The sequence below is a fragment of the Cnephaeus nilssonii genome (assembly GCF_951640355.1).
Source record: "Cnephaeus nilssonii genome assembly, chromosome: 13".
Classification (NCBI taxonomy): domain Eukaryota; kingdom Metazoa; phylum Chordata; class Mammalia; order Chiroptera; family Vespertilionidae; genus Cnephaeus; species Cnephaeus nilssonii.
This window is the reverse complement of record NC_137084.1, coordinates 41,506,754-41,531,339: the sequence shown is the minus strand read 5'-3', so window position 1 is coordinate 41,531,339 and position 24,586 is coordinate 41,506,754. Positions and strand designations below refer to the sequence as shown.

General features: G+C 39.2%; 1 protein-coding gene across 1 annotated transcript; it reads right to left on the bottom strand.

The window, feature by feature from the left end:
• Positions 1-7,291: 7,291 nt before the first annotated feature.
• On the bottom strand, positions 7,292-8,236 carry LOC307109590 (olfactory receptor 52B4-like; the record flags this gene model as incomplete). The annotated part of the gene is made up of 1 exon (XM_079788403.1): positions 7,292-8,236. One exon carries the CDS (start codon positions 8,234-8,236, stop codon positions 7,292-7,294), a length of 945 nt encoding a protein of 314 aa, XP_079644529.1.
• Positions 8,237-24,586: the final 16,350 nt, after the last annotated feature.

Genomic DNA, 24,586 nt, shown 5'->3' with positions numbered 1-24,586 from the left:
CTTGTTGATAGGTATGTATTTGTTGTTCATAATTTTTATCTTTACCTTTTTCTTCTTCCTCCTCTTCTTAAAGAATACCTTTCAGCATTTCATATAATAGTGGCTTGGCAGTGATGAACTCTTTAGCTTTTTCTTCTCTGTGAAGCTCTTTATCTGACCTTCAATTCTGAATGATAGCTTTGCTGGGTAGAGTAATCCTGGTTGTAGGTTCTTGCTATTCATCACTTTGAATATTTCTTGCCACTCCCTTCTGGCCTGCATAGTTTCTGTTCAGAAATCAGCTGACAATCATATGGGTACTCCCTTGTAGGTAACTAACTGGTTTTTCTCTTGCTGCTTTTAATATTCTCTCTTTGTCTTTTTAGCCTTGGCATTTTAATTATGATGTGTCTTGGTGTGGTCCTCTTTGGATTCCTTTTGTTTGGGGTTCTGTGCGCTTCCTGGACTTTTAAGTCTATTTCTTTCACCAGGTGGGGAAGTTTTCAGTCATTATTTCTTCAAATAGGTTTTCAGTATCTTGCTCTCTCTCTTTTTCTGGCATCGCCATTATTCTGATGTTGGCTTGCTTGAAGTTGTCCCAGAGGCTTCTTACACTATCTTCAACTTTTTGGATTCTTTTTTCTTTTTGCTTTTCCAGTTGAGTGTTTTTTGCTTCTTTGTATTTCAAATCTTTGACTTGATTCTTGTGGTCCTCTAGTCTGCTATTAGGTCTCTATATAATATTTTTTATTTCAGTCAGTGTATGTTTAATTTCTAGTTGGTCCTTTTCATATCCTCGAGGGTCTCGCTAAATTTATTGGCTTTTTCAAGGAAATTCTTGAAAAACCTTATAACCGTGGTTTTGAACTCTATTTCCAGTCATTTGCTTTCTCCATTTCTTTCATTTGTGACCTGTTTCTCTGTCTCCACATTTTGGCTCCTTCCCTGAGTTGACAGAGTGGCTTTGTGTGCTAGGTATCCTATATGGCCCAGTGGCTCAGCCTCTCCAGTTACCTGAGGTGGACACTCTTGGTGCACTCCTTTGTGGGCTGTGTGCACAGTTTTGTTGTAGTTAAGCCTTGATTGTTGTTGGTATCACTGGGAGGAATTGACCTCCAGGCCCATTGACTATGAGGATCAGCTGTGTCTACAATGGGAAAACTTCTGTGCTGGAGACACCCTTATGAGACAATACTTGCTTCAGTGGGGCTTTGATGCTCACTGCGTCTGCCCCCTGAGTGTGTCCCTTATGTATCTGAGGAGTTATAATCTGGATGGTCCTATTCTGAACCCTGGGTACACTGGCTCTTGGATCTCCAAGGAGGTGCTAATTTAGCCTCTGCCTGAGGCCACCCAGCAGGAGCTATGGAGAGATCTGCAGATTCCTGTTCTTTGTTTGGGTTTTGTAGGTTCCCAGATGAGGCCCAGCTGTCAAGCAATGCAAGCTGCTGTGGGGCCTTCTTTTGAATGTTCTGGGTCTTTCTGACTCAGCTGCAGTTTGTTAGGTAAGCTTAGAATTCAAAGGACCAGGCCATTCATATGCAAAAGTCTCTGCACTCAGCTTGGATGGGGTGGAGTCTCAGGGCGGAGCAAGCAGCAATGGCTTTGTGGGGAGGGATCTCAGGGTGGAGCAAACAGCAATGGCTTCTTGTCAGCCCTGCCCTAACAGGCCCCTGAGTATCAGTTTCCTGCAGTAATCGCTGCAAGCACCTCTGAGAGAAAGCCGCCCTCCAGTTTTGCCCGCTGCCAGACAGTCCAGTTTCTCCCCCTAAGAGTCTGGGTCCCCAGAATCTTGCCCAGAACTGGAGTTCAGAGCTGTCGGGAGCTTTTGTCTCCATCCTATTTGAGAAAGCCAGCCTCGTACTCAATTGTCCACCCTCTCCGTGCGCACGCCTCCATACCTCTGCTTCCCACAGCTCCTGTGAGTCTCAGTGTGCTTTTCTCTTCCCTTCTAGTTGTAGAATTTCTACTCAGCCAGCCTTCATGTGGTTCTGGATGATGTCCATTTTGTCTTTTATTTGTAGTTTTGAAATTGTTGTGCGAGGCAGCAAGTTCAGGTGTTTATTTATGCCAATATCTTGTTTTCTCCTATTATTGATATTTTTAATCTTCCTCCTCTTCCCCCCCACCCTCCTCCTCCTCCTCTTCTTCCTATTCATCCTCCTCATTCTTCTGGAAGACCCTTCAACATTTCTTATAATACTAGTTTGTTGGTGATGAGAACCTTTAGCTTTTTTTGTCTGGGAAGCTAACCTCTTTATCCTATTTTAAATGATAGCTTTGTTAGGTAGAGTAATCTTGGTTGTAGGTCCTTGCTTTTCATCACTTTAAATCTTTTGTGCTAGTCCCTTCTGGCCTGAAAAGTTTCTGTTGAGAAATCAGCTGAGAGTTTTATGGAAGCTCTCTTATAGGTAACTAACTGCTTTTCTCTTGCTGCTTTTAAGATTCTCTGTTTGTCTTTGATCTTTGGCATTTTAATTATGGTGTGTCTTGGTGTGAGCCTCTTTAAATTCTTGTTTGGGACTGCACTTACTGGACTTGTACATCTTTTCATAAAATTTTAAAAAATGTTTTAAATCCCTTGCTCAATCTCTTCTCATTCTAGTACCCACATTATACAAATGTTGGCACACTTGAAGTTGTCCCAGAGGCTCTTTAAACTATTCTCATTTTTTTGAAGTTTTTTCTTTTTGGTGTCTTTATTACTTTTTTCTGCTTCTTTAACCTCTGCTTCTTTTATTCTCCTGTTGATTTCCTGTAAGTTATTCTTAATTTCAGTTAATGTAATCTTCACTTCTGACTGGTTCTTTTTGATATTTTGTATTTTCATTTTTATGTTTCTGTATCTCTTTGTTGAAATTCTCACTATGTTCATCTACTTTTCCCATAAGTTTATTGAGCATCTTTATTACCATTTTTTTTTAAAAAACTCTGCCTCTGTTAGATTTCTTGTCTCTGTTTTGTTTAATTCTTTTTTCTAGAGATTTATTTTTTGCTAAACCTGTATACCTTTTATTTTATTTAGTTCATTTAAAAAGAGTTTATTTCTCCATTTACCTACTGAATGACACTTTAACCACATCCAAGTTTTGACAATTATAAATAAAGCTGCTATAAATTTCATGTGCACGTATTTGAGTGGATACACATTTTCACTTTACGTAAGCTGACACCAGGCAATATGATTTCTGCATTGCATAGTAAGAGTAAAATTAGTTTTTAAAATCCACAAAATAGAACATAGAGTTTAGACACAAACTCACACACATGGCAAGTTTATTTGACAAAGATACAAAAGCAACAATAGAGAAAGGATATTCTTTTCAACAAATAGTGCTGGAACATGTAGACATCCATCTGCAAAATAATAACCCTCAATTCATGCTTCAAACTCCCTGCAAATATCAACTCAAAATGAATCACTGAACTAGGTGAAGACCTGAAACTATAAAACTTTGAAAAAAAGTCAGAACACTTTTGTCACCTGGAATTATGCACATGAATACCACCAAAACATGATGTATAAAATAAAATGAAATTCATAAAAATTAATAATTTATCCTGCTTGTCAGACACTATTAAGAAAGTGGAAAGAGTCCTAACCAGTTTGGCTCAGTGGATAGAGCATTGGCCTGTGGACTGAAGGGTCCCAGGTTCGATTCTGGTCAAGGGCATGTACCTTGGTTTTGGGCACATCCCCAGTAGGAGGTGTGCAAGAGGCAGCTGATTGGTGTTTCTCTCTCATCAATGTTTCTAACTCTCTATCCTTCTCCCTTCCTCTCTGTAAAAAAATCAATAAAATATATTTTTAGAAAAAATAAAGTGGAAAGAGTCATAGAATGAGGGATATTATGTTCAAATCATAGATCACATAGGGCTTGTATCCAGAATAAAGAACTCATAAAACTTAATAATTAGCGAATAAACTTCAGTAAAAATGGCTGAAATATTTGTACACACATTTCACCAAAGAAGATGTATGGCAAATAAGTACTTGAAAACATGCTTTACTACTAATTATAATGAAAATGTAAATTAAACTGCAATGATGAAGCTTTAACAAGCTATTAGAATACTTATATTAAAAAAAAGATAGTATGAGGTTCTGATGAGGATGTGGAATAATGGCAGCTCATACCTTGCTGGTGTAAATTCACAATAGTATAGGCACTTTGGAAAAGTTGGGCAATTTTTTAGTAAAGTTAAACAATTGCCTATGATGTACACCTAAAACTAATACAAAAGTATATTGAATGCCAACTGTAATTGAAAAAAATTAAAATAATCTTAGCTGGCTTTAAAAAATATATTTCTTATTGATTTCAGAGGGGAAGGGAGAGAGAGAGAAACAGAGAAAGAGAGAGAGAGAGAGAGACATCAGTGATGAGAATCATTGATCAGCTGCCTCCTGCACGCCCCCTACTGGGGATTGATCCTACAACCCGGACATGTGCCCTGATGGGGAATTGAACCCTGATCTCCTGATCCATGGGTCGATGCTCAACCACTGAGCCACGTCAGCTGGGCTTAGCTGCTTTTTTAATGTAGCAATCGATAAGTTGATCCATCATTTGTATGAATATACTAAAGCCCTATTATTGCTATAACCATTTTGAAAATAAAAAATAAATGTGGAGGACACTGCCCTGCCCCCATAACCAAATATGCTTATCCTATGACCTTGCAATCTTAGTCTTAGATTTGTAGCCACATGAAGTGTAAATTTAGTAAACAGGCAAAATGGGGAAATGTTTTAATAAACATTATGTTCTTGAACAATTGAAAAAATTGAAATAGACTGCATGTTAATAATAATGAAATGGTAAGGTAAATTATGGTTCTTCTGTAAACTTGTATAACTTACTGACAGTTAAATTATGTTTAAAATTATGTTAAAGGTTTGGGTTCAGTTCCCAGGCAGGGCAGATACTTAGGTTGCCAGTTCAACGCCCGCCCCCCCCCCCCCCCCCTTGGTAGGGGCACATACAGGAGGCAACTGATCCATGTTTCTTTCTCACATGGGTGTTTCTCTCTCTATTTTCCTCTCTCTAAAATTCAACAAACATATCCTCAGGTGAGGCTAAAAAAAATTACGTTAAAATACTTATATTATAAATCTATGGAAAAAGGTAGTTTCATGTATGTAAAAATATATAGATTTCACATAGAATATGTATGTAACCTATGTGAAAAATAGTTTCAGATATGTAAAAATGTAATTAAAAACAAAGGATAAAGGCAAATCACACTAACAAAAGTAATACATGTTACTTATTTATAAGTTTCATTTTCTCTAATTATTTTAAAGTGACAATTTTAATTTTATACTTTACAAAGAAGTGTATGTTAAGCATGTTAATTTAGTGCATAGTTTTTCAGTGACATAATGGACACTAGGGAAGTAACATATATAGAACAACTACCACAATGAAATATAGAATTTTTCCATCACCCTTCCAAAAAACACCCATGTGCACCTTTTTAGTCAACTCCTACCAGCCCTGGTAGCCTTTTTTTTCCTGGGTAATGGACAAAAAATAAGTAATCACATTTACACTTGAGAAATGCTACTTTAAAAAATGATTTTATTTATTTTTAATTTAATTTAATATTTTCCCCACCACTATTTATCCCCTATATGACCTCTGTGACCTCCAACAATCCCTATCCACCTCTGCAATCACCACACTGTTATCCATGTACATCAGTTCTCTCTTTTTTCTTTTTGCTTAATACTCACCCACCTCTCCCCATTGCCCTCCACCCAGAGCTATCTGCCTGCTTTCTATCTATATATCTGTCTCTATTTTGCTTGGTAGTTAAAAAAAATTAAAAATAAAACTGCCTTATGACCTAGTGATTCCTCTTCTGGAAATTTATCTGGAGAAACCTGTAACACAAATTTGAAAGAATATATGTACCCCTATGTTCACTACAGCGCTATTTACAATAGCCAAGATGTGGAAGCAACCCAAGTGTCCATCAGTAGATGAGCAGATAAAAGCCATGGTACATTTACACAATGGAATACTACTCTGCTGTAAAAAGGAAGAAAATGTTACCCTTTGTGACAGCATGGATGGACCTGGAGAACATTATGCTAAGTGAAATAAGTCAGTCAAAGAAAGAGAAATGTTTTTTAAAAGAGTATGCTTGTCTAAATTGTAAATGGCATATCCTTATATGAATTCAGTGGAGTGGTGTACTCTAGAAGAGTATGTGAAATATAGTTCAGTTAAAAATTTTATTTACCTGAACACACAAATACAGTAGAAAGTAAATAGCAACCTGTCATAAAATATTAGCAGTAAATATTTTTATTTAAAAAAATGGAGATTTTTTACACATTTTTTTTCCTAATACACTCTCTAAGGCAGTGGTTCTCAACCTTCCTAATGCCGCGACCCATTAATACAGTTCCTCATGTTGTGGTGACCCCCAACCATAAAATTATTTTCGTTGCTACTTCATAACTGTAATTTTGCTACTGTTATGAATTGTAATGTAAATATCTGTGTTTTCTAATGGTCTTAAGCGGCCCATGTGAAAGGGTTGTTCGACCCCAAAAGGGGTTGCGGCCCACAGTTTGAGAACCACTGCTCTAAGATGAGATGAGTGATGAATTTCTAGAATGAGAGAATGTTTCGCTGTTTCAGATGGTGCTGAAGTGCCATGTATGATGTAGACAGTATTGACCATTGGATTCAGCGTTGTGGAGGATACTGTGACATGCAGGGTCATGGCATAAGAAAACTGTCTGGGTTGAGATAAAGAAAAACAGAGAAAGATATTAATCGTGAATGTTAGACAACTCTTTCAAGGTGTTTTACAGTGATGGAGAGAAAGAAAGAGAAGTAGACCAGGAAGAGAAAGGAGAGGAAGAGAAGGAGGAGAAAAAAAAAGGAGAGGGAGACAGGGGGAAGGGGGAAAGGCAAGGTGAGGGCAGAGGACAGACTACAGTGGAATGTGGATGGCAGAGGTTTCTGCCTGCTTCCCTTTCTCCTCTCGCAACCGCTTTACCATGCCTGAATCAAACCAGGAAAGAATAATCTAGCAATTACCCATAATGTAACTCTTTTCAAATACCTCTCTCGAGTTGTAGACTAGGGATGAATTAAAAATGTGAAATGGTATATTTCTCAGACTTTGAGGGAGAAAGCGCACTAAGGCACAAAGAAATTCATCTCTATTATTTATCAGAGACTTTAAAGAACATGTCTCAAATCTCCTTCACTTACTAGGGATTCCAAAGCTCACCTCATGTACAGCTAAAAATGTTGAGAAAACAGTAGCTTGGTTCCTTTACCCAAAGTCATATTTTTTTGGAAAGCAAGACATAAGTAATTTGGTCCCTGATCTGTTTGGTCTTGATCCCATAAATGATGGGATTTAGCATGGGAGGTATCAGAATGCAGACATTGGCAAGGAGTACATTGATGTGGGGTGAAATGTGGTGTCCAAGCCGGTGAGTGAGGGGTGAAAGGATCCCAGGACCATAAAAGAGAATAATGACACAGACATGGGAACCACAAGTGTTGAGAGCTTTGTGACGAGCATCTTGGGAAGGGATGCGAAAGACAGCACGGAGAATAAGCATATATGAAACACAAATTAGCATAACATCTAAAATCACTGTTGACATTAGGACGAAAAGTCCATACCAGATGTTTATTCGTATGTCATCACAGGAATATTTGGCCAACCCCATGTGCTCACAAGCAGTGTGTGGAAGAATGTTAGTTCTGCAAAAAGCCAGTCTTTTCAGAAGAAATATCATGGGGAATATTGTACCATAACTTCTCAGAAAGATAGTCAGACCAATTTTCCCAATCAGCACATGTGTAAGAATGGTGGTGTATCTCAGTGGGTAGCAAATGGCAATGTAGCGGTCAAATGCCATCACCAGCAGGATCCCTGACTCAGAGATGAAGGTGGAATGGATGAAAAAGAGTTGAGTGATGCAGCGATTCAGGGAGATCTCCCCAGCATGGAACCAGAAGATGGCCAAGGCCTGAGGTACTGTGCACATGGAGAGGACAATGTCTGCTGTGGCCAGCATGCAGAGGAAGAGGTACATGGGTTCATGGAGGCTGCTCTTTGTGAGGATAAGGAAGATGAGCAAGCTGTTCCCCAGCAAGGCGATGACATAGGAAATGAAGAAGGGGATGGAAATCCACATGTGCTGGTCCTCAAGGCCAGGAATGCCCAGCAAGTAAAAGACTGTGTAGCTCACACCAGTGTGGTTTAAGGTAGTCATACCTGGAGTATATGACCTGGGACCTCACTTTCTGTTTATAAAGAAATCAACATTTCAGATTTTACTCAAACGTTATTGCACCTATTTGATTCTTTTCCATATTCAGTGTTTCAACAACAACTAGGTTAACAAAATGAATAGGGTATTGTCTTCATTTTTTTTTCAGTGAGGTAACAATCTTACAGAGGAATAGATGCTTATATATCCCATAAAACAATATGCTAAGTGAACATGTTAGGGGCAAAAAAATACTATTATAGGAACCCAACAGAATGGCTAATTCAATCTACCTGGTTATAGGATGCCAGGTTGAGAATGGAATGAAGTCATTTGGCAGTTTAAAGATGGACTGTTGTTATATAAATATTTAATGAATTTAAATCAGTGTGCAATTCTGAGTGGTTGTTTGATTGCATCTATAACACAATTATGAAAATATCCAAACAAAAGTATATTGTCTGATTACAAATTAACGGGCTTGGATGCTTTCCTAGGAGGAGATAGTAAATCACCTTGTGCTTTAGATTGGAGAGCATTAGATATTACTCTGCTGACTTAGTGTCAGACAAAGGTATTAATATTCTCAAATATTTACCTTAGGCCCCATAGTCCTTTAGTTTCAGTAGTATATTCTCCTTTTTACCCCCTATAAGCTTATCCCACATCACTATATAATTTGCTCACCTGCTTCAAGTGTAGTCTTCATAGCCTAGAATGTGGTGAATGTGGAGTGTCAGGCACTGGGAGCAGAGATTTTTATGTATTTGCCTGAAGACTCCAGGGGTTGCCACTACCCCAGGGAACTCAGATTTGCTTTCAAGAACAACTCCTCTATCGCACACACATGGGTCAAGTCATTATGGCTCTTTATGTCTGCCAACTCCACCCCTCCTGTACAACTCCATCCCTGGATTGGGTGTGCACATATATTACTTCCAATGAATAACATGTTAGAGTCATTACATCAAATATTTCTGTTTGTGTTTTAATGATAATTAGTAAATATAATTCCAATTTGTATCAGCATACATAAATTGACTATGAAATGTAGATTATTTTATTTTATCTATCATCTACCAGTTGTACCGGTTGATAATGTGGATTTTATAATCAAAGAAAACACAGTAATTTCAAGAGAAATATCAAAAGTGCTTTATTCAAAGTAATGTCCATCGCTAGCTACACATTTTTCCATCTTTCAGGTAATTTGTGGATACTGCCCCTATAGAACTTTTCTTGTTTTGAGGCAAACCATTCAAAGACCTAATTTGTCTACTTCTTACATTTTGAAGTGCTGCTCAGAAAGTGCATGTGCCATGGATCAGAAAAGTGGCAATCTGAAGGAGCAAGGTCTGTTGAATACAGCTGGTGGGTTAATACTTCCTAGGCAAGATCTTTTAACGTTTCTTTAACTGATTTTGAAGTGTGTGATGGTGTGTTATCATGAAGCAAAATTACTTTGCTGTGTCTTCTGGCACATTCTGGTCGTTTTAGGATCAAAACGTAGTTTAAATTGATTATTTGTTGTTGGTAGCGATCAGTATTAATGGTTTCACCTGGTTTTAGAAGCTCATAATATACCACACCTTCCTGCTCCCACCAAATGCAGAACATTGTCTTCTTTCCAAAGCGATTTGGCCTTGCAGTCGATGTTGATGGTTGACCTGGATCAACCCATGATTTTATGTGTTTCGGATTCTCAAAATAAATCCACTTTTCATCGCCAGTCACAATATGATGCAAAAAAACCTTTCTTTCGTGCCGTTGAAGCAACATTTTACTGATGACTTTTCGGTTTTCCATTTGTCTTTCCTTCAGTTGATGTGGCACCCATTTTCCTTCCTTTAAAATCTTTCCCATTGCTTGTAAACGATCAGGAATTGTTTTCTGAGCAACATTTAATCTTTCTGCAGTTGTTTTTGAGTTTGACACGAATCTTCATCCAATAATGATTGTAATTGTTGGTCTCCAAACTTTTTTGGTTGACCTGGATGTTCTTTGTCTTTCACATCGCAATCATCACTTTTAAAGCATTTAAACCAGCGTTTACAAGTATCTTGAGATGGAGCATGTTCACCATAAGCTTCCCGAAGTATACAATAACTTTCAGCAGCACTTTTCTTCAAAATAAAGTAATGAATTAAAACTTCCCACAAATGCTCTTTTTTTGGGGGCACAAAATTTGACATTTTTAAGCATAAAAATATCTCTTACGTTAAAACCTTCAGCAAATTTGACATATGAAGTTTTAAAGCTTGTTGTCAATACAACAAAATAGCATACATAGCAAATCACATATATAACAACATATGTGTAACTCCATCTATTGAAAAAAATCTGCATTATTAACTGGTACACCTAGTATCTATCTATCTATCTATCTATCTATCTATCTATCTATCTATCATCTATCTATATATCTATAATTTAGCACCTATCTATATATCTGTTTATTATTATTATTTTTTTTAGGTTTAAACAAGGTTGACATTTATTTTTCTCTGAGCCAAGAATCCCTGGAGAGGAAGCCCAGAGTTGATGTAGCAGCTCTGCTGTAATATTTACTCAGAATGATAGATTGCTTTAGCTGTTTATTCTATTACTAGAAGCCCGGTGCACAAAATTCATGCACTTGGAGGGGTCCTTCAGCCTGGCCTGCACCCTCTTGCAGCCCGGGAGCCCTTGGGGGATGTCCAACTGATGGCTTAGACCTGCTTCCCCTGTGGGAGCTCACTGACTTCCAAGGGGCATCTCCTGCATTAAGCGTCTGCCCCCTGGTGGTTAGTGTGCATCATAGCTACCAGTCGTTCTGTCCTTCAGTTAATTTGCATGTTAGTCTTTTATTATATAGGACTAGAGACCGGTGCACAAATTTGTGCATGGGTGGGGTCCCTCTGGGTAGCCTGCAGGGATCGGGCCGAAACCTGCAGTCCAACGCCACTCGTAGCTCCTACCTGCTGCTCCCACTCATCCCGGCCCCACTGTGCCTGCTGCGGGCTTGCACCCAATCAGTCTGATCAGGAGAGGCTCATGCTGCCACAGTAGCGCTCACTAGCTGTGAGCCCTACATCTGGCACCCTCCCAAGGGGAGTGGACTGTGAGCCTGGGCTGAAACCAGCTCTCCAACGTCCCCTGAGGGGTCCGCGATTGTGAGAGGGTGCAGGCCAGGCCGAGGGTTCCCACTGGTTCACAAAAGGGCTGGGGAGGGACTTCAAGAGGGCTCTAGGGCATGTCCAGCCCATCTCACTTAGTCCCGATTGGCTGGACCCCAGCAGCAAGCTAACCTACTGGTCGGAGCATCTGCCCCCTGGTGGTCAGTTCACATCATAGCAACTGGTCGACCAGTTGACTGTCTTCCCCCTGGTGGTCACTGCTCATCATAGCGAGTGGTTGAGCAGCCTTAGCATATCATTAGCATATTACACTTTGATTGGTTGTTTGGTTGTTCTGCCCTTTGGTTTATTTGCATATTACCCTTTTATTATATAGGATACCTATTATGGCTTTACTCTTGTCCTCTAAGTTAGAAACATATAGATTATTTTAAAAACACTTATTCCTGCAAGCTTTTCATTATGATTTTGATAATATGAAATGTGTACCTTATTTTTCATATCATTTAATAATACATTTTATTTTTTTTCTTTTAGAAATATAATTTTACTTATTAAAAATAACTTCACATATCACTTTGTAGCTATACTCTGCACAAGGAATTTATGGTAACATATTTAATATATTATCTCTGTTTTGAACTATTCAGAACATTAAAGCTATAGCTATAATAGAGATCATTTTGCATCAACTTATTTTTTTTTAAAATTTTATCTTGCCCTGGCTGGTGTAGGCAGTTGCTTGGAGTGATGTCCCATGCTCCAAAAGATGGTAGGTTCAATTCCGGTCAGGGTATATACCCATAGTTGGGGGTTTGATCCCCATTTGTGGCGCCTGCAGGAGGCAACCAATGGATGTTTCTCTCTCCCTCCTTTTCTCCTCTAAAAACAATCAATAAAATTTAAAAACTTTTAATATAAAAATCTGGCATTTATTTAAAATTATATATGTGTTTTATTTTTTTAATTCCATATATAAGTGAAATCATATGCATTTGTCTTTTTTTGTCAGATCAGACTTATTTCACTCAGCACAATACTCGTTAGGTGCATTTATGTTGCAGCAAATTGCAAGATTTTATCCTTTTATGGTTGAGTCATATTCATTGTATATATGCACCACTTCTTCTTTATACATTCATCTGTTGATGGAAATGTAGGTTGCTTCCATATCTTGGCTATTGTAAACAATAATGGAATGAATACATGAATATATATGTCTTTTCTTTTTTAAAAAAAGTATATTTTTATTGATTTCATAGAGGAAGGGAGAGGGAGAGAGAGATAGAAACATCAATGATGAAAGAGAATCATTGATTGGCTGCCTCCTGCACACCTTCTACTGTGGGTCAAACCCGCAACCTGGGCATGTTTCTTTTTTCTTTTTTTAAATTATATTTTATTGATTTTTTTATGTCAATCAGCCATCTCCTGCACACTTCCTACTGGGGATGTGCTCTCAACCAAGGTATATGCCCTTGACTGGAACTAAACCCGAGACCCTTCAGTCCGCAGGCTGACGCTCTATCCACTGAGCCAAACCAGCTAGGGCAGTATATATCTTTTCAACGTAGTGTTTTGGGTTTCTTTGGAAAAATAACCTAAAGTGGAATTGATGAGTCCTTTTTTAGCTCTTTTATATAGCCTTTGTTTTAAAGCATATGTTGTGTGGTATAAGTATTGCTATCCCAGCTTTTTGTGTTTGTTTCTTTACATTTTCATGATGTATCTTTTCCTATCTCTTTCGATCTGTGTGTCTTTTGATCTGAAGTGAGTCTTTTTTTGGACAGAATATTGTAAGTGTCTTGTTTTGTTAGCCTCCATATGTCTTTTGATTTGAGCATTTAATCCATTTGCATTTATAGTAATTGTTGATAGATAGATATATTTATAGCCATTTCATTATTCATGTGAGAGAGACACATCGATTGGTTGCCTCCTGCATGCGTCCCAACCTAGGCCTAGATTTGAGTCTGCAAACAAGTTAGGTGCCCTGGACCAGAATAGAGCCCTGGACCCTTCAGACCACTGGCTGACACACTATCCAATGAGCCAAACAGGCTAGGGCATCCTTCTCAATTTTTAAGTGTCACACATGGGTGTAGGACCAGCTCATTCTGCACCCTTTGCCTCTTCTTCCATTCTCAATGTGGCTGCTTCTTGATATCCTTAGTTAAAGGACTTCTGCTCAGCGAGATTTCTACAAAGTAGTTGTAATTGTGATGTGGTTGTGGGAGGTGGCAAGTAACGTATGTGCCTACACCACTATCTTCACCAGAAGCCACCTAATTTTATATAATTTGTACAGTTATTCCACCCTCAAGGAAGTGGAGCATAACTCCCACCTCTTAATTGTGAGAGGCACATAGCGACTTTTTTTCTAAAGAGTGTATTCTGGAAAGAGAAAAAAGAGTAACTTACAGTGTAGAAGCCCGAAAGACACTCAGTCACATGAATACTAGTACTGTCAACATCAACAGTGATAAACCATGTTGGGGTTCAAAATGGCAATTTTCCTCAGTAGTTCTCCTCCCAAAATCCTATAACCTCAGTATTGTTATGAAAACAGCACCAGGTAAATCCCCAAAGACCATTAGAACTTCAAAGGTCATAAAAAATAATGCAAGTCTGGGAAACTGTGACAGCCAGGAGAAGCCTAAAGAGAAATGACCACTACCTGCAATCCTGAATCTGATCCTGGAAGAGAAAAAGGACATCGGGTAAAAATTATGAAGTCTAAATACAGTATGGATGCTAGTTAATAGCAATCCATCAGTATTAGTTAATTTTAACATATGTATCATACTAATGTAACATGTTAGTGTGGCATTTTCCCAGTGTACTAGGTAGTTTTTCTTTAGGTATAAAACTGTTTAAAAGTAAAATTATAAAATATAATTTGTATATTGATTTTCAAGTTATACATACTGATTAGGAAAGGAATTAACATTTATTAATTTCCCTTAAAAAGGAATCAGAGATATTTCCCATAGCAATGCTAACATTGGATTTCTTGAAAACAAAAATGTGCACCTGTTATGTATGGATGGGCCCTGGAGGACTGGGTGCTGTGGGGGTGTCATTGCAGAACCATAATGACTTGACTCATGTGTATTAAGGCTGAGATCCCTTGTGCATTAGCTTACTCTCTGGTCTTTAGGCAAATGCATAAAATCTCTGCTTTCTGATGCCCATCTCTTAGAGTCCTCCTGTGATGCATCCCATTCTAGCCCATGAGGACTGCACATGAATCAGGTGAGTGACTATTTTATTGCTGTGAAATAACTTTAAAAAATATTTTGATTGATTTCAGAGATGAAGGAAGAGGGAGAGAGAGATAGAAACATCAATGATGAGAGAGAATTATTGATTAGCTGTCTCTTGCATGCCCCCTACTGGGGATTGAGCCCACAACCCAGGCCTGTGACAAGGAATTGAACTGTGACTCGAATTGTGAGCTCTTTATTCATAGGTCAACGCTCAACCATTGAGCCACTGCGGCCAGGCTGAAATAAAATTTTAAGAGGAATACTAGGAGTTATGAGGAATAAAGTAGATGGTTGAAAATATTAGGACTTTTGTCTGGAGTTAATTGGGTAGAATGAGAATAATGACCGCAGTAGTGCTTGTAAGAGCCAATTGTGTACATTTCTTGCTAAATCTACATATAGGGGCATCATGTAGGTAATTTGAAACTGAGTAACACAGACGGGTTTTAACTGAAGGAGTTGGCAAACACTATAGAAAGGGGCTTTCCTTGCCCTAGCCAGTTTGGCTCAGTGAATAGAGTGCCAGCCCAAGGACCGAAGGGTTGTGGGTTCGGTTCCGGTCAAGGGCACGTACCTGGGTTGATGTTTCTGTCACGCCCTCTCCCTTCCACTCTCTCTGAAAATCAGTGGAGAAAATATCCTCAGGTGAGGATTAACAACAACAAAAAATTATAAAAGGGCCTTTCTCCCCTCGCACCCCCCCCCCTCCCAAGAGCTATTTCATTAGCACACCCCTGGACCAGACTTAGAAATATAGATGTTTAAGTAGAATGGATACTGCTGCCTGGGAGGGGCAGGTGGGGAGTCTCTGGGCCTGAGCCCACAATTTAGCTCTCAGTGTGCCAAGGAGCCTGGACCCCTCCACGGAAAGTTCCACCTTGTCACCAGATTCTCATTGTAAACATTATAGGCACCAGAAAGGACTCACTCGTGGCTCCTATCCTGGCTGTTTATACCTCCCATCCACTAGTTATCATTATTGAGGAATTACATTGTGCATCAGAGTGCTGGGGGCAGCCATTTATTAACAAGACAATTCTCAAACATCAGAAAGTTTACAATCACTCGGGAAACAGTGACAATATGCTACTATCCCTGAATAGGTGCTCTGATGATTAGACTCCTGTGAAACCAGAGGGATAGGAGTGACCTGTGGAAAGATGTCATGCAGGCACCTTCCCGACATAGTGGGCAGACGGTGAGGGTGCACTGAGTTGGGGCAGGCCGCTCCACAGAACAAATCAGACAGCGAAATGCATCTTGTCTAGGGGACTGAAGGTGCCTGGATCAAGGCTGCAGAAGCATTTGAGAAGGTTTTTCAAAGTGACCTTGAATTATACAAGGAGCCACTCTAGTTCATAAAACTTCACCCGAAGACCAGCCCACAATTGGCAAGCTCCTTAGCCTGTATTCTCTTCTACCTTAAAGAAAAGTCCTCTATGCTGCTCCCAAAGTATCCCAGATTTATCAATATGTGTAAGCAGGTCCTGTTTAGCTTTTCTCTTTAGTTACATATTTGCTTTATCACCACCTTTCCCTGCCATTACTTTGTCAATAGAGTCACACTTGTCCATCACCCCAATGGCATTATCATACCTATTCAGATTTCTTCCATCTCCAGGAGGATGGCTTTCCTCAGGGCCATTTATATTGTCATGATGGTTGTGTGACCACAGAGCAACCTGGTGGTAGTTGCTGAGCACAGCAGGCACATTCACAAGCGTCTACTGGGCTCCATTCAAGTGATTTTATTTTCAGTACAATTTTAGTTGTTTCTTAGGGATAGCATGAACATAAAAGCAGAGGAAGATCTTCCTGCTCTGGAAATTAAATTTAGAAGTGATGAGAATAAAATCTGGAGGACAAGGGAACATATGTGCTAGGTCTAAGCCAGGCAGTGTGTAATGCAAAGATGCTAACAATAGCTTACGTCTGCTTCTTCATTCCTGTAATCTCTGAACTTCTCACTATTTGTGTTCTGTACTAAGCTCAAATTCTGCAAACTGATATCAAGTTAAACAATCACCTGGAGAGGTGTGCAGAGTTTAGGATCTAGAGCTTTGCCCTGAGAGTGAAATTATTCTGTTTTTTAATTTTTATTTATTACCTTTTTTTTTTTTTTTTTAAGCAGGGGAGAGAGAGAGAAGAAGGGAGAGAGAGAGAAAAATATGGAGAAACATTCATCAGTTCCCTCCCATACATACCCCAACTGTGGATCAAAACCCACAATCTAGGTATGTGTCCTGACCAGGAATCAACCCACAACCTACTGGTATACTGGTGTATGGGACATTACTCCAACCAACTGAGCCACGTGACCAGGGATGAAATTATTCTTTCCACAAGTAATTGTGCTTTCTTCTGTCCACTAAACAGCCTGCACTTCTAGAATCTGAAACAGTTTAACTTTTTCTTTTTTCTGCCTTCTTCCCGTTTTTGTAGTTTGGCCCACTTGCCTTCTATCCAGGTTAGCACCTGTTTTTTTCAGTCTGTATCACACTGGACAACAGAGGCATTTCTCCAGGTGTCAGCCTTCTCCTGGCTTGGGTATAGGATGCACAGTAATTTACATCCTTACCAAAAATTTACAACCCCCCACCTTTTTAGAGACAATACCAAGGAAGCAAATATCAAAAGCTGGTGAAATTTCAATGATTACTATAAAACCTTTGTGGTATTTTTTCCTACTCTTCATTCTGTGGTAAAGGGAGTCGCATAGAGCTACCTACTGAGGGACATCCTTCCCTAGGTCAGATGGGCATCTCAATTTCATTAGTTTAGAAAGGTCTCTTTTACTCAACCTATTTCTAAGATGAGGAAATTGTGCCCAGTAAATGTAGAAAAGCTTCAAATTCCAGCTCTGTTCTTTGAGTTGTGACAATATTCTTGAGCCTGAAATTCCTATTTTGAAATGTGGATGATGATAATCCCTATTGCCAATGTTGGCAGAAGAAATGAATGGTTTATCACAAGTAACATGCTCAAATCAGTCCCTAAAATTGAGAAGTTACTTTAAAAAGGATACTTTCCTGATCTTACTTCAATGTGACAGTAATTCATCAATATATCAATTTATCTTAATCGAGCAAACTTCATTATTTTAGTTTTTGCTCTCCTTTTCCATCCTTTCTATCTATCCCATAGCTGCCAGATAAATATGTCCAATATGGTTTCCAATTTCCAAAACTGTCTATGGCTGACCATTTTTCCTAACATTACATCTATACTCTAATTTATATTAGGGGCCAATCTACCTTTGTTGTGATCTTTTTTCCCCTTAATTACTTCAAAATTTCACCATCACAACCTCTCAGAGCTGAAAGCTGCTTTGAATATTTTGCATTTATGTGCCAAACTTTTCTTGTTAAACTCCCAAACAACTTCACTCCATTCATTATTTGGTACTTCCTTAACCTGATGATATCCTACTTTATTTTCAAGGCAAAGTTCAAATATGAAGTAATTTTTAAGACTACTAGAAATATGAACAATAAGTAATACTGTGTTTCAATATTAAATACTAGAGGTCCGAGTAGGGTCCCTAGGCCTGGCTAGTGATCAGGGCTGATCAGGGCCTTCCATCTGCTGGCTGGGGTCTTCCTTCGTTCCGCGCCACCCCCTGGTGGTCAGCACATGTCATAGCGAGTGATTGAACTCCCAGTCTCCTGGTGGAACTCCCGAGGGGACACTTTGCATTTTTGCCTTTTATATATATAGATTTTATATAATATGTTGACTTAATCATTAGTTAGTTATATAAATGTCTATCTTATTTAGGAGCTTAAGACTTCATTCAGAAAAGAAGCCATATTTTATTCACTTAAAAATATTTTTTATTAATTTCAGAAAGGAAAGGAAAGGGAGAGAGATAGAAACATCAATGATGAGAGAGAATCATCGATCTGCTGCCTCCTGCACGCCCCCCACTGGGGATCGAGCCCACAACCCTGTCATGTGCCCTTTACTGGAATCAAACCTGGGACCCGTCAGTCCACGGGCTGATGCTCTTTACACTGATCCAAATTGCCCCGACCCGCGGGGCAACAACGCAGACACCAGAGACGAACCTAAGAGAACTAGACAAACAAGGGACGCGAAGAATGGAGGCAAGACAAATGGGTTCTGATCAAGCCTCAAATTTTTATTCTTACAGCGGTGCCTTATATCCAAGTCAGGGAGTGGGAGGTGGGGCGCGGGGAGTGAACTGTGGACCTATCAGTGCTTGCCAGCAGGGGCTGCAGGCAGGGAAGGGGGTATGAGGAAGTAGCCGTGGGTGCAGGTGGTTTCTAGAAGGGGAGATGTCTAGGAGGGATGGGGGCTGAGCGGGTCATGTGGGTTTAGGTAATTGACTAGGGTCGTGAGGGGTGCTGACTTATAGATAAAGGATGTGATGGTTGGAGGGCAGGTGTGGTGGTTAGAGGGTAGTTATGCGAAGAATGCTTTGTCCTTAGGCATGAGGAAGTAGGCCTATGGTGAGGACCAGTTTTCCATGAGGTTCTGTTTCATTAGCTTACTGAAATAATGTTAGAATTAATTTGTCATTGACTCTTGGCTCCTGACATCTCCTCCCTCTCTGTTTAAGAGAAGGGAGTGGGCCTTAACCAACCGGGGAGACATTGACCTGGTTCCTCCCGTGGGCTTTGTATGCCCACCGTGTGTGGCTCTTGACATCTTTTGGGGAGGAGAGGCAGAGCCATTATTTTTATTGATGTCAACCTCTATGCAGACCAGGTGTACCCTCAGGGAAATCCAGAGGAGGTTGAAAATGTTTGAACCTTCCCTTGCAATGCTTTGCTCTGCACCCGGTTTGATACCCATACCTCTGGCTCTGGCTAGAGCGTAGGTAAGCATCCCTCTGGTTAAGATGCTGTCCCCGTAGGGAAGGAGCGAGTCTGGGTCTGGAGGTTTTCTCGCTCTTGGTAAACCGAGCCCCACCTATCGGCCATTTCCAGGCATTGATAATGAATCTGAATGGGTTTTGCTAAAGCTGAATCTATTTGCTGTTTTACGAGGTCGGTTATTTTTCTAAATGCCCAAGGGCCAAATGTCTTCATGGCTGGAGCATTCCTGTTAATTCCTCTCTGTTGCAGGAATCCACATGGTCTAGGAGTTGTTTTCTGAAAATATACAAACACATTCTCGACCAAGGTTAATAGAGAACTCTTTTCTATAAATTTTACTTGGGATCCTTTATTTTTTGCCCAAACAATTTTCCTTTGGCTTATTTTGACACCATATATGTTTTTCATGGGTGTCCTGCTGTGTGAAAATTAATTTTCAAAGTAAAAATTTTTTTCTAGATGTAATTTACTTACAGGATATTTTTTCTTACATGGTATTTTTCCACTATCCCCCTTTTTTATTTAATTTTTAGGAGGTTTTGGAAGATTTTTATAATGCAGTCTTGATAACTTTAAATTTTAATTTTTGCACAAAATATGACTGCTTTAGGTTCATTGCATGTTAAGTAATTTTACCATGAAATGAACTATCAATAGAAATTTTGGTTAATACTTTAGGAACAGCTTTTGTACAATTACATTTTCTTGAATATTTACTTATTTTCAATTAGCCAATTTAAATTAATCTGAAAACTTGACTATTTTACTGTCAAATTTAATATTCATTAAATAACAACAATCTTAGTTTACTCAGTAAATATTAATGGAAAGGATTATTTTGCATCCTTGAGAAAGCCCTGAGCATTCCTGGATTTAGATATAGGGCAGCTGCCATCAGCCAACTCTCTGTTGCCTGGGTCTCAATCCAAGCTGGGCCAAGTCTCTTTCTGTATCTGGGTCCAGATCTGATCTGGGCCAAGTCTCTGTATGTTGCCTGGGTCCCGATTTGAGCTGGCATGGGAAGCGCGAAGCAGCCATGGGGCAGGAGACCTCCTTCAGAAGGGGCGAGTGTTCAAGCCCCTGTAATGTTGGGGGGGTGAGGTTCTGTGCCCCACCTCTGTTGACCCCCAAGTTCTCTCCTGATGGCCCCTCTGCGACTGTGCCTGTCTTAGGTTGTTCCTCCCTTGAGGAATCTTACCCGTCTCTGGCTAACCAGCCATCCTCCGGGGCCAAGCAGGGTGATGTGAGGTTCAGTTCTGTCTCCTTGGTAGCCTATGCCCCTATGGCCTCCATGCCCAGCACCTGCCTTGGGATCCCCTCGCCTGCTGGTGGGGCCCTGGCATTGATCACAGATCTTGGGGTACCCAGGTTTTTCCATGGAGGGCCCATCTCACGCCATTGGGCGAGAGACAGATCCATGGTACCAGTCATTATGAGGCTTCATCCTCAGCATGAACTGAAAACTCAGGCAACAGCTGTGGGCAATTGGATTGTGAGAAGAGGGTCCCTCTTGGCAAAAAGAGCAAGAAGGGTCAATATAGAATGCTCAAATGCTTTCCCAAGGGGCTTTCCACACAGTGGAAGGGATTAAATTCTTTCATGTCCTTTTTAAATTGCTGCCAAACATTCAAAGAATTAATTTGTAAGTTTGGGATAATTGTACAATGTGCTGTTGTAAAATATCAAAAATTATAATGAAATTTTAAAGTATCATGTAAGAATATTCTTTGTTCTAGGCCATGGCAATTCAATCTCAAACTGGCTATCAATTTCTTTTGTACACAAAAGGTTTTAACCAGTTAAAGTCTCCTAATAATTTCTAAAAGTCATTTAATCTTTTCTTATCTACACCTTCTGAGGTCTGATGCGTTGATTATCAATTACAATCTCTGATGTTTGAAGGAAAACTCTATTTTCTCCCAAAATAATCTGCAGGCTATAGAGAGTTTCATTTAAGGATCTTTGTCTTTCTTTTTACAACAAGCAACCTGTATGGTTACAGCTTGAAAGGCAAGCCTCAGGCGACTAGCTAGCTATATTACAAGTATTCTTACAGTAAGGCTGACTACTAATTTACTTTCAGATTTAACATTTTAATAACAATTCAGTTTATACTGTAAATGTTAGTGAAATAGAATTTAAAATCTTAAAATTTCTTTTTTATAAATTTATAATTATATTTTTAAAGTATCCTCTTAGGCTTATTTGAATATACAGAGGAATCATGGGAAGCCTTCAGTAACCCTTTTAGAAAACTTATTTAAATTGCTTACAAAGACATTGGCTTATTTAAAGGAAGGGGACTGGCCTTTGTTATTACAAGATGGTGGGCAGTAACCACGTGGCCAGAGAGGCAGGCAAGATGGCGGCTGCCTCACAAGCGGCAAATGTTGCCCCGCCTCTAGCTTAATTAAGAATGCTGGCGGCTACGAGCCAGGATTCAATTACTTATAAAAACATTGGCTTCTCATGTAACTTAATTTATATGAGACATTGATTATATTTTAAAAATCCAATTTATAAAGTAACTTAAGTAGATATCTTTAATTTAAAAAGCAAAGAAACCTATTCAGTAAAACTTATAGGTTTGATATTTTATTGGTCTGATCCAAAAGTATGAACACTGTCCCACCTCCAGCCGATCCAAAAATGCAGGCTGCTTGAGGCTTTTGTCTTTTTAGAAATTCTACTGCTGTTGAAAATGTTGGCTATATTTAAATATATTGTTTTTGCCCTTCTTACAGGCAAAAACTTTCATTATTTTATAAAGCTTTCCATGAAGAGAGAATAGACTTTTGAAATACATTTAAGGGCCTGTGAAATGTCTTAAAAGCTATTCTCAAAACCTTGAAATACCTTGGAAAGGCCAAACATATAATATATATATATATATATATGTATATATATGATTTAAAGATTATATACTTAAATTATCTTAAAGAATATCAATTAAATTTAAACTGTATCGCAGAATTAATTCTCTTTTTTAAATCAGACCAAGAAGTAACATGTTTTGAATTCCTAATTATTTAAGAGAAAACACATTTTATTTTCTCAAAAATTAAGTTGCTATACTCTAGGCATTTAGTTACCACAATTCTATAATTTCTCACAATTCAATCTGAACCTTAAACTTCCAGAGTTTGTAAGTCAAATATTTAGCAGTTCTTTATTAATAACCCTTTATATTTTTAAGAATAAATTTTAAAATCTAATAGTTAACTTTAAATCATGTTTTTTCTGGCTGGGGTTGGCCTAGCCACTTGACCTTTTCTGGGAAGGTCAGCTAGCAAAAGGTGTAGCCATTGAAATGCAAATGAACATTCTTTAAAAATGGCCGCTGGCGGGAACCAGCCCACCTACACGCTAGGGGAAGGGCGCGTCCATCCCTCCCTCCATAAAAAAGGGTGTAGCTTTAAAACCTTTTAATGGAGAGTAAAGAGACCTTAAACTTTCAGAGCTTTAAATCTTAGATAGCAAAATTAAATACTTAGCATTTCTCAAATCAATAATACTTTTACATTTTTAAGGATACATTTCAAACAAAATATAAGGCATAGTCAATTAATAGATTAATTAATTATAACATCTAGACTTCATACTAGGCATACTCAGATCAACATTTCAGTATTATCTACTTCCTGGGGGTTACTTGCCTCGGGGTGGGTAATTTCAAAAGAGTCACCCCAAATCACCTTGGGAAACCAGCCTCTATCTCTCTCCCCGGTTCATCTCCACCATCTTTAAGGCCAAAATAGTCTCGGGTTTTTATTCTGTACACAGAAAAAGGTCAAGTCCAGCTCAAAACTATGCGCACTCGTTTTTAAACTGGCCTTTTCCCTTGCATGTGCACAGAAATCCCGGATGCATTTATAAATTTGTAAAAGCTTTAAGTCATTAGCTGGAAAATAAATAAAGATGACAAAGATGAGGCCTTTTAAATTGGCTGTCTTGGGGAGTGGCGTCCATATTGGATCGCCACGTCTCCCTTCCCCCACCTCCTTCTTTCTTAGGGGGAAGATTCAGTAATGGTCTGGCATCTACTGTTTTTATTTTATTTACTTTTTTCAATTTTTATTTATTTTTATTTTTAAGGAAAGAAAAGATTTTTAAGATAAAGAATTATTGGCCGTTGCTGAGAAGTTCCTTTTATTCTTTTTTACTTGGTTACAAGTAGTTTACACGTGGAGGCAGAAGAGGTGCAGATGGTATTATTAGAGACTTGCACCCTTCCATTGCAGGCTGTAAGGCCGTGGCTGCACCCCACTTAGACATTCTTAAACTCTCCTGTGCTGAATCAAGGCCATCACCAATTAAAATAGGAATTTTCTCTGGACCAAAAGTCCTGAAGGGCGTGTGGAAGGGGGATGGGAGTTTTCTTTAAGAATTTCCTCCCCCGTTTTAATAACTTCCTGAACGTCAGGGTCATGTGAGTGGATTTTCAGCATGTCATTAATTAAATTCCAGTAGGAAAAAGTAGTTACAGGAATTTTTTCAGGGCCAAAGGCTTGATAAAAATCTTGTAAAGCATCTCCTACTCTAGCCCATCGTCTATGATTGATGGTTCCTTCTAGGAGGAACCAGGGAAGGGTATCATGAATAAAGTCAAAAGATTTCTTGAGATCCTTCTTTTTAACCCTTACTCCTCGCGTCCTGAGGGATTTCTTGAGACTATCAAGGAACATTTCATGACTACTCAGTGAATTCCCCATTCTTGGTCGGCTGGATGGCTTTTTAGGTACTTATCCTCTCCCACGTAAGCCTCCGGGCTGTATAAACCCCGCGCCAGGTCAGCCTGACTTTTTTCGCCTACTGTGAAATCAAAGCGGAACTCTCTCCTTTCAATATTGCTCTTTACTCCCTTGCTTGCGTGAAACAGTCGGTAGGTATAATCCGCCTACTCGGACCCTCATAGACAAGGAAGATCCCTGATGCCCCCGTCCCATAGGAACGGGGGAGGTGAACTCCTCGTGGTTGAGTCTATGAGGTGAACGACCTTTTGTTCATAGCAAGCTCAAGGTTTGGAGAGCAAATCTACTCAGTGAGGAATTCACGACAGAGAAATCAAGCAGGGATACTAGGCCAGGTGATTCAGAGTTGTCACTACCGAGACTGGGTACCCTTCAC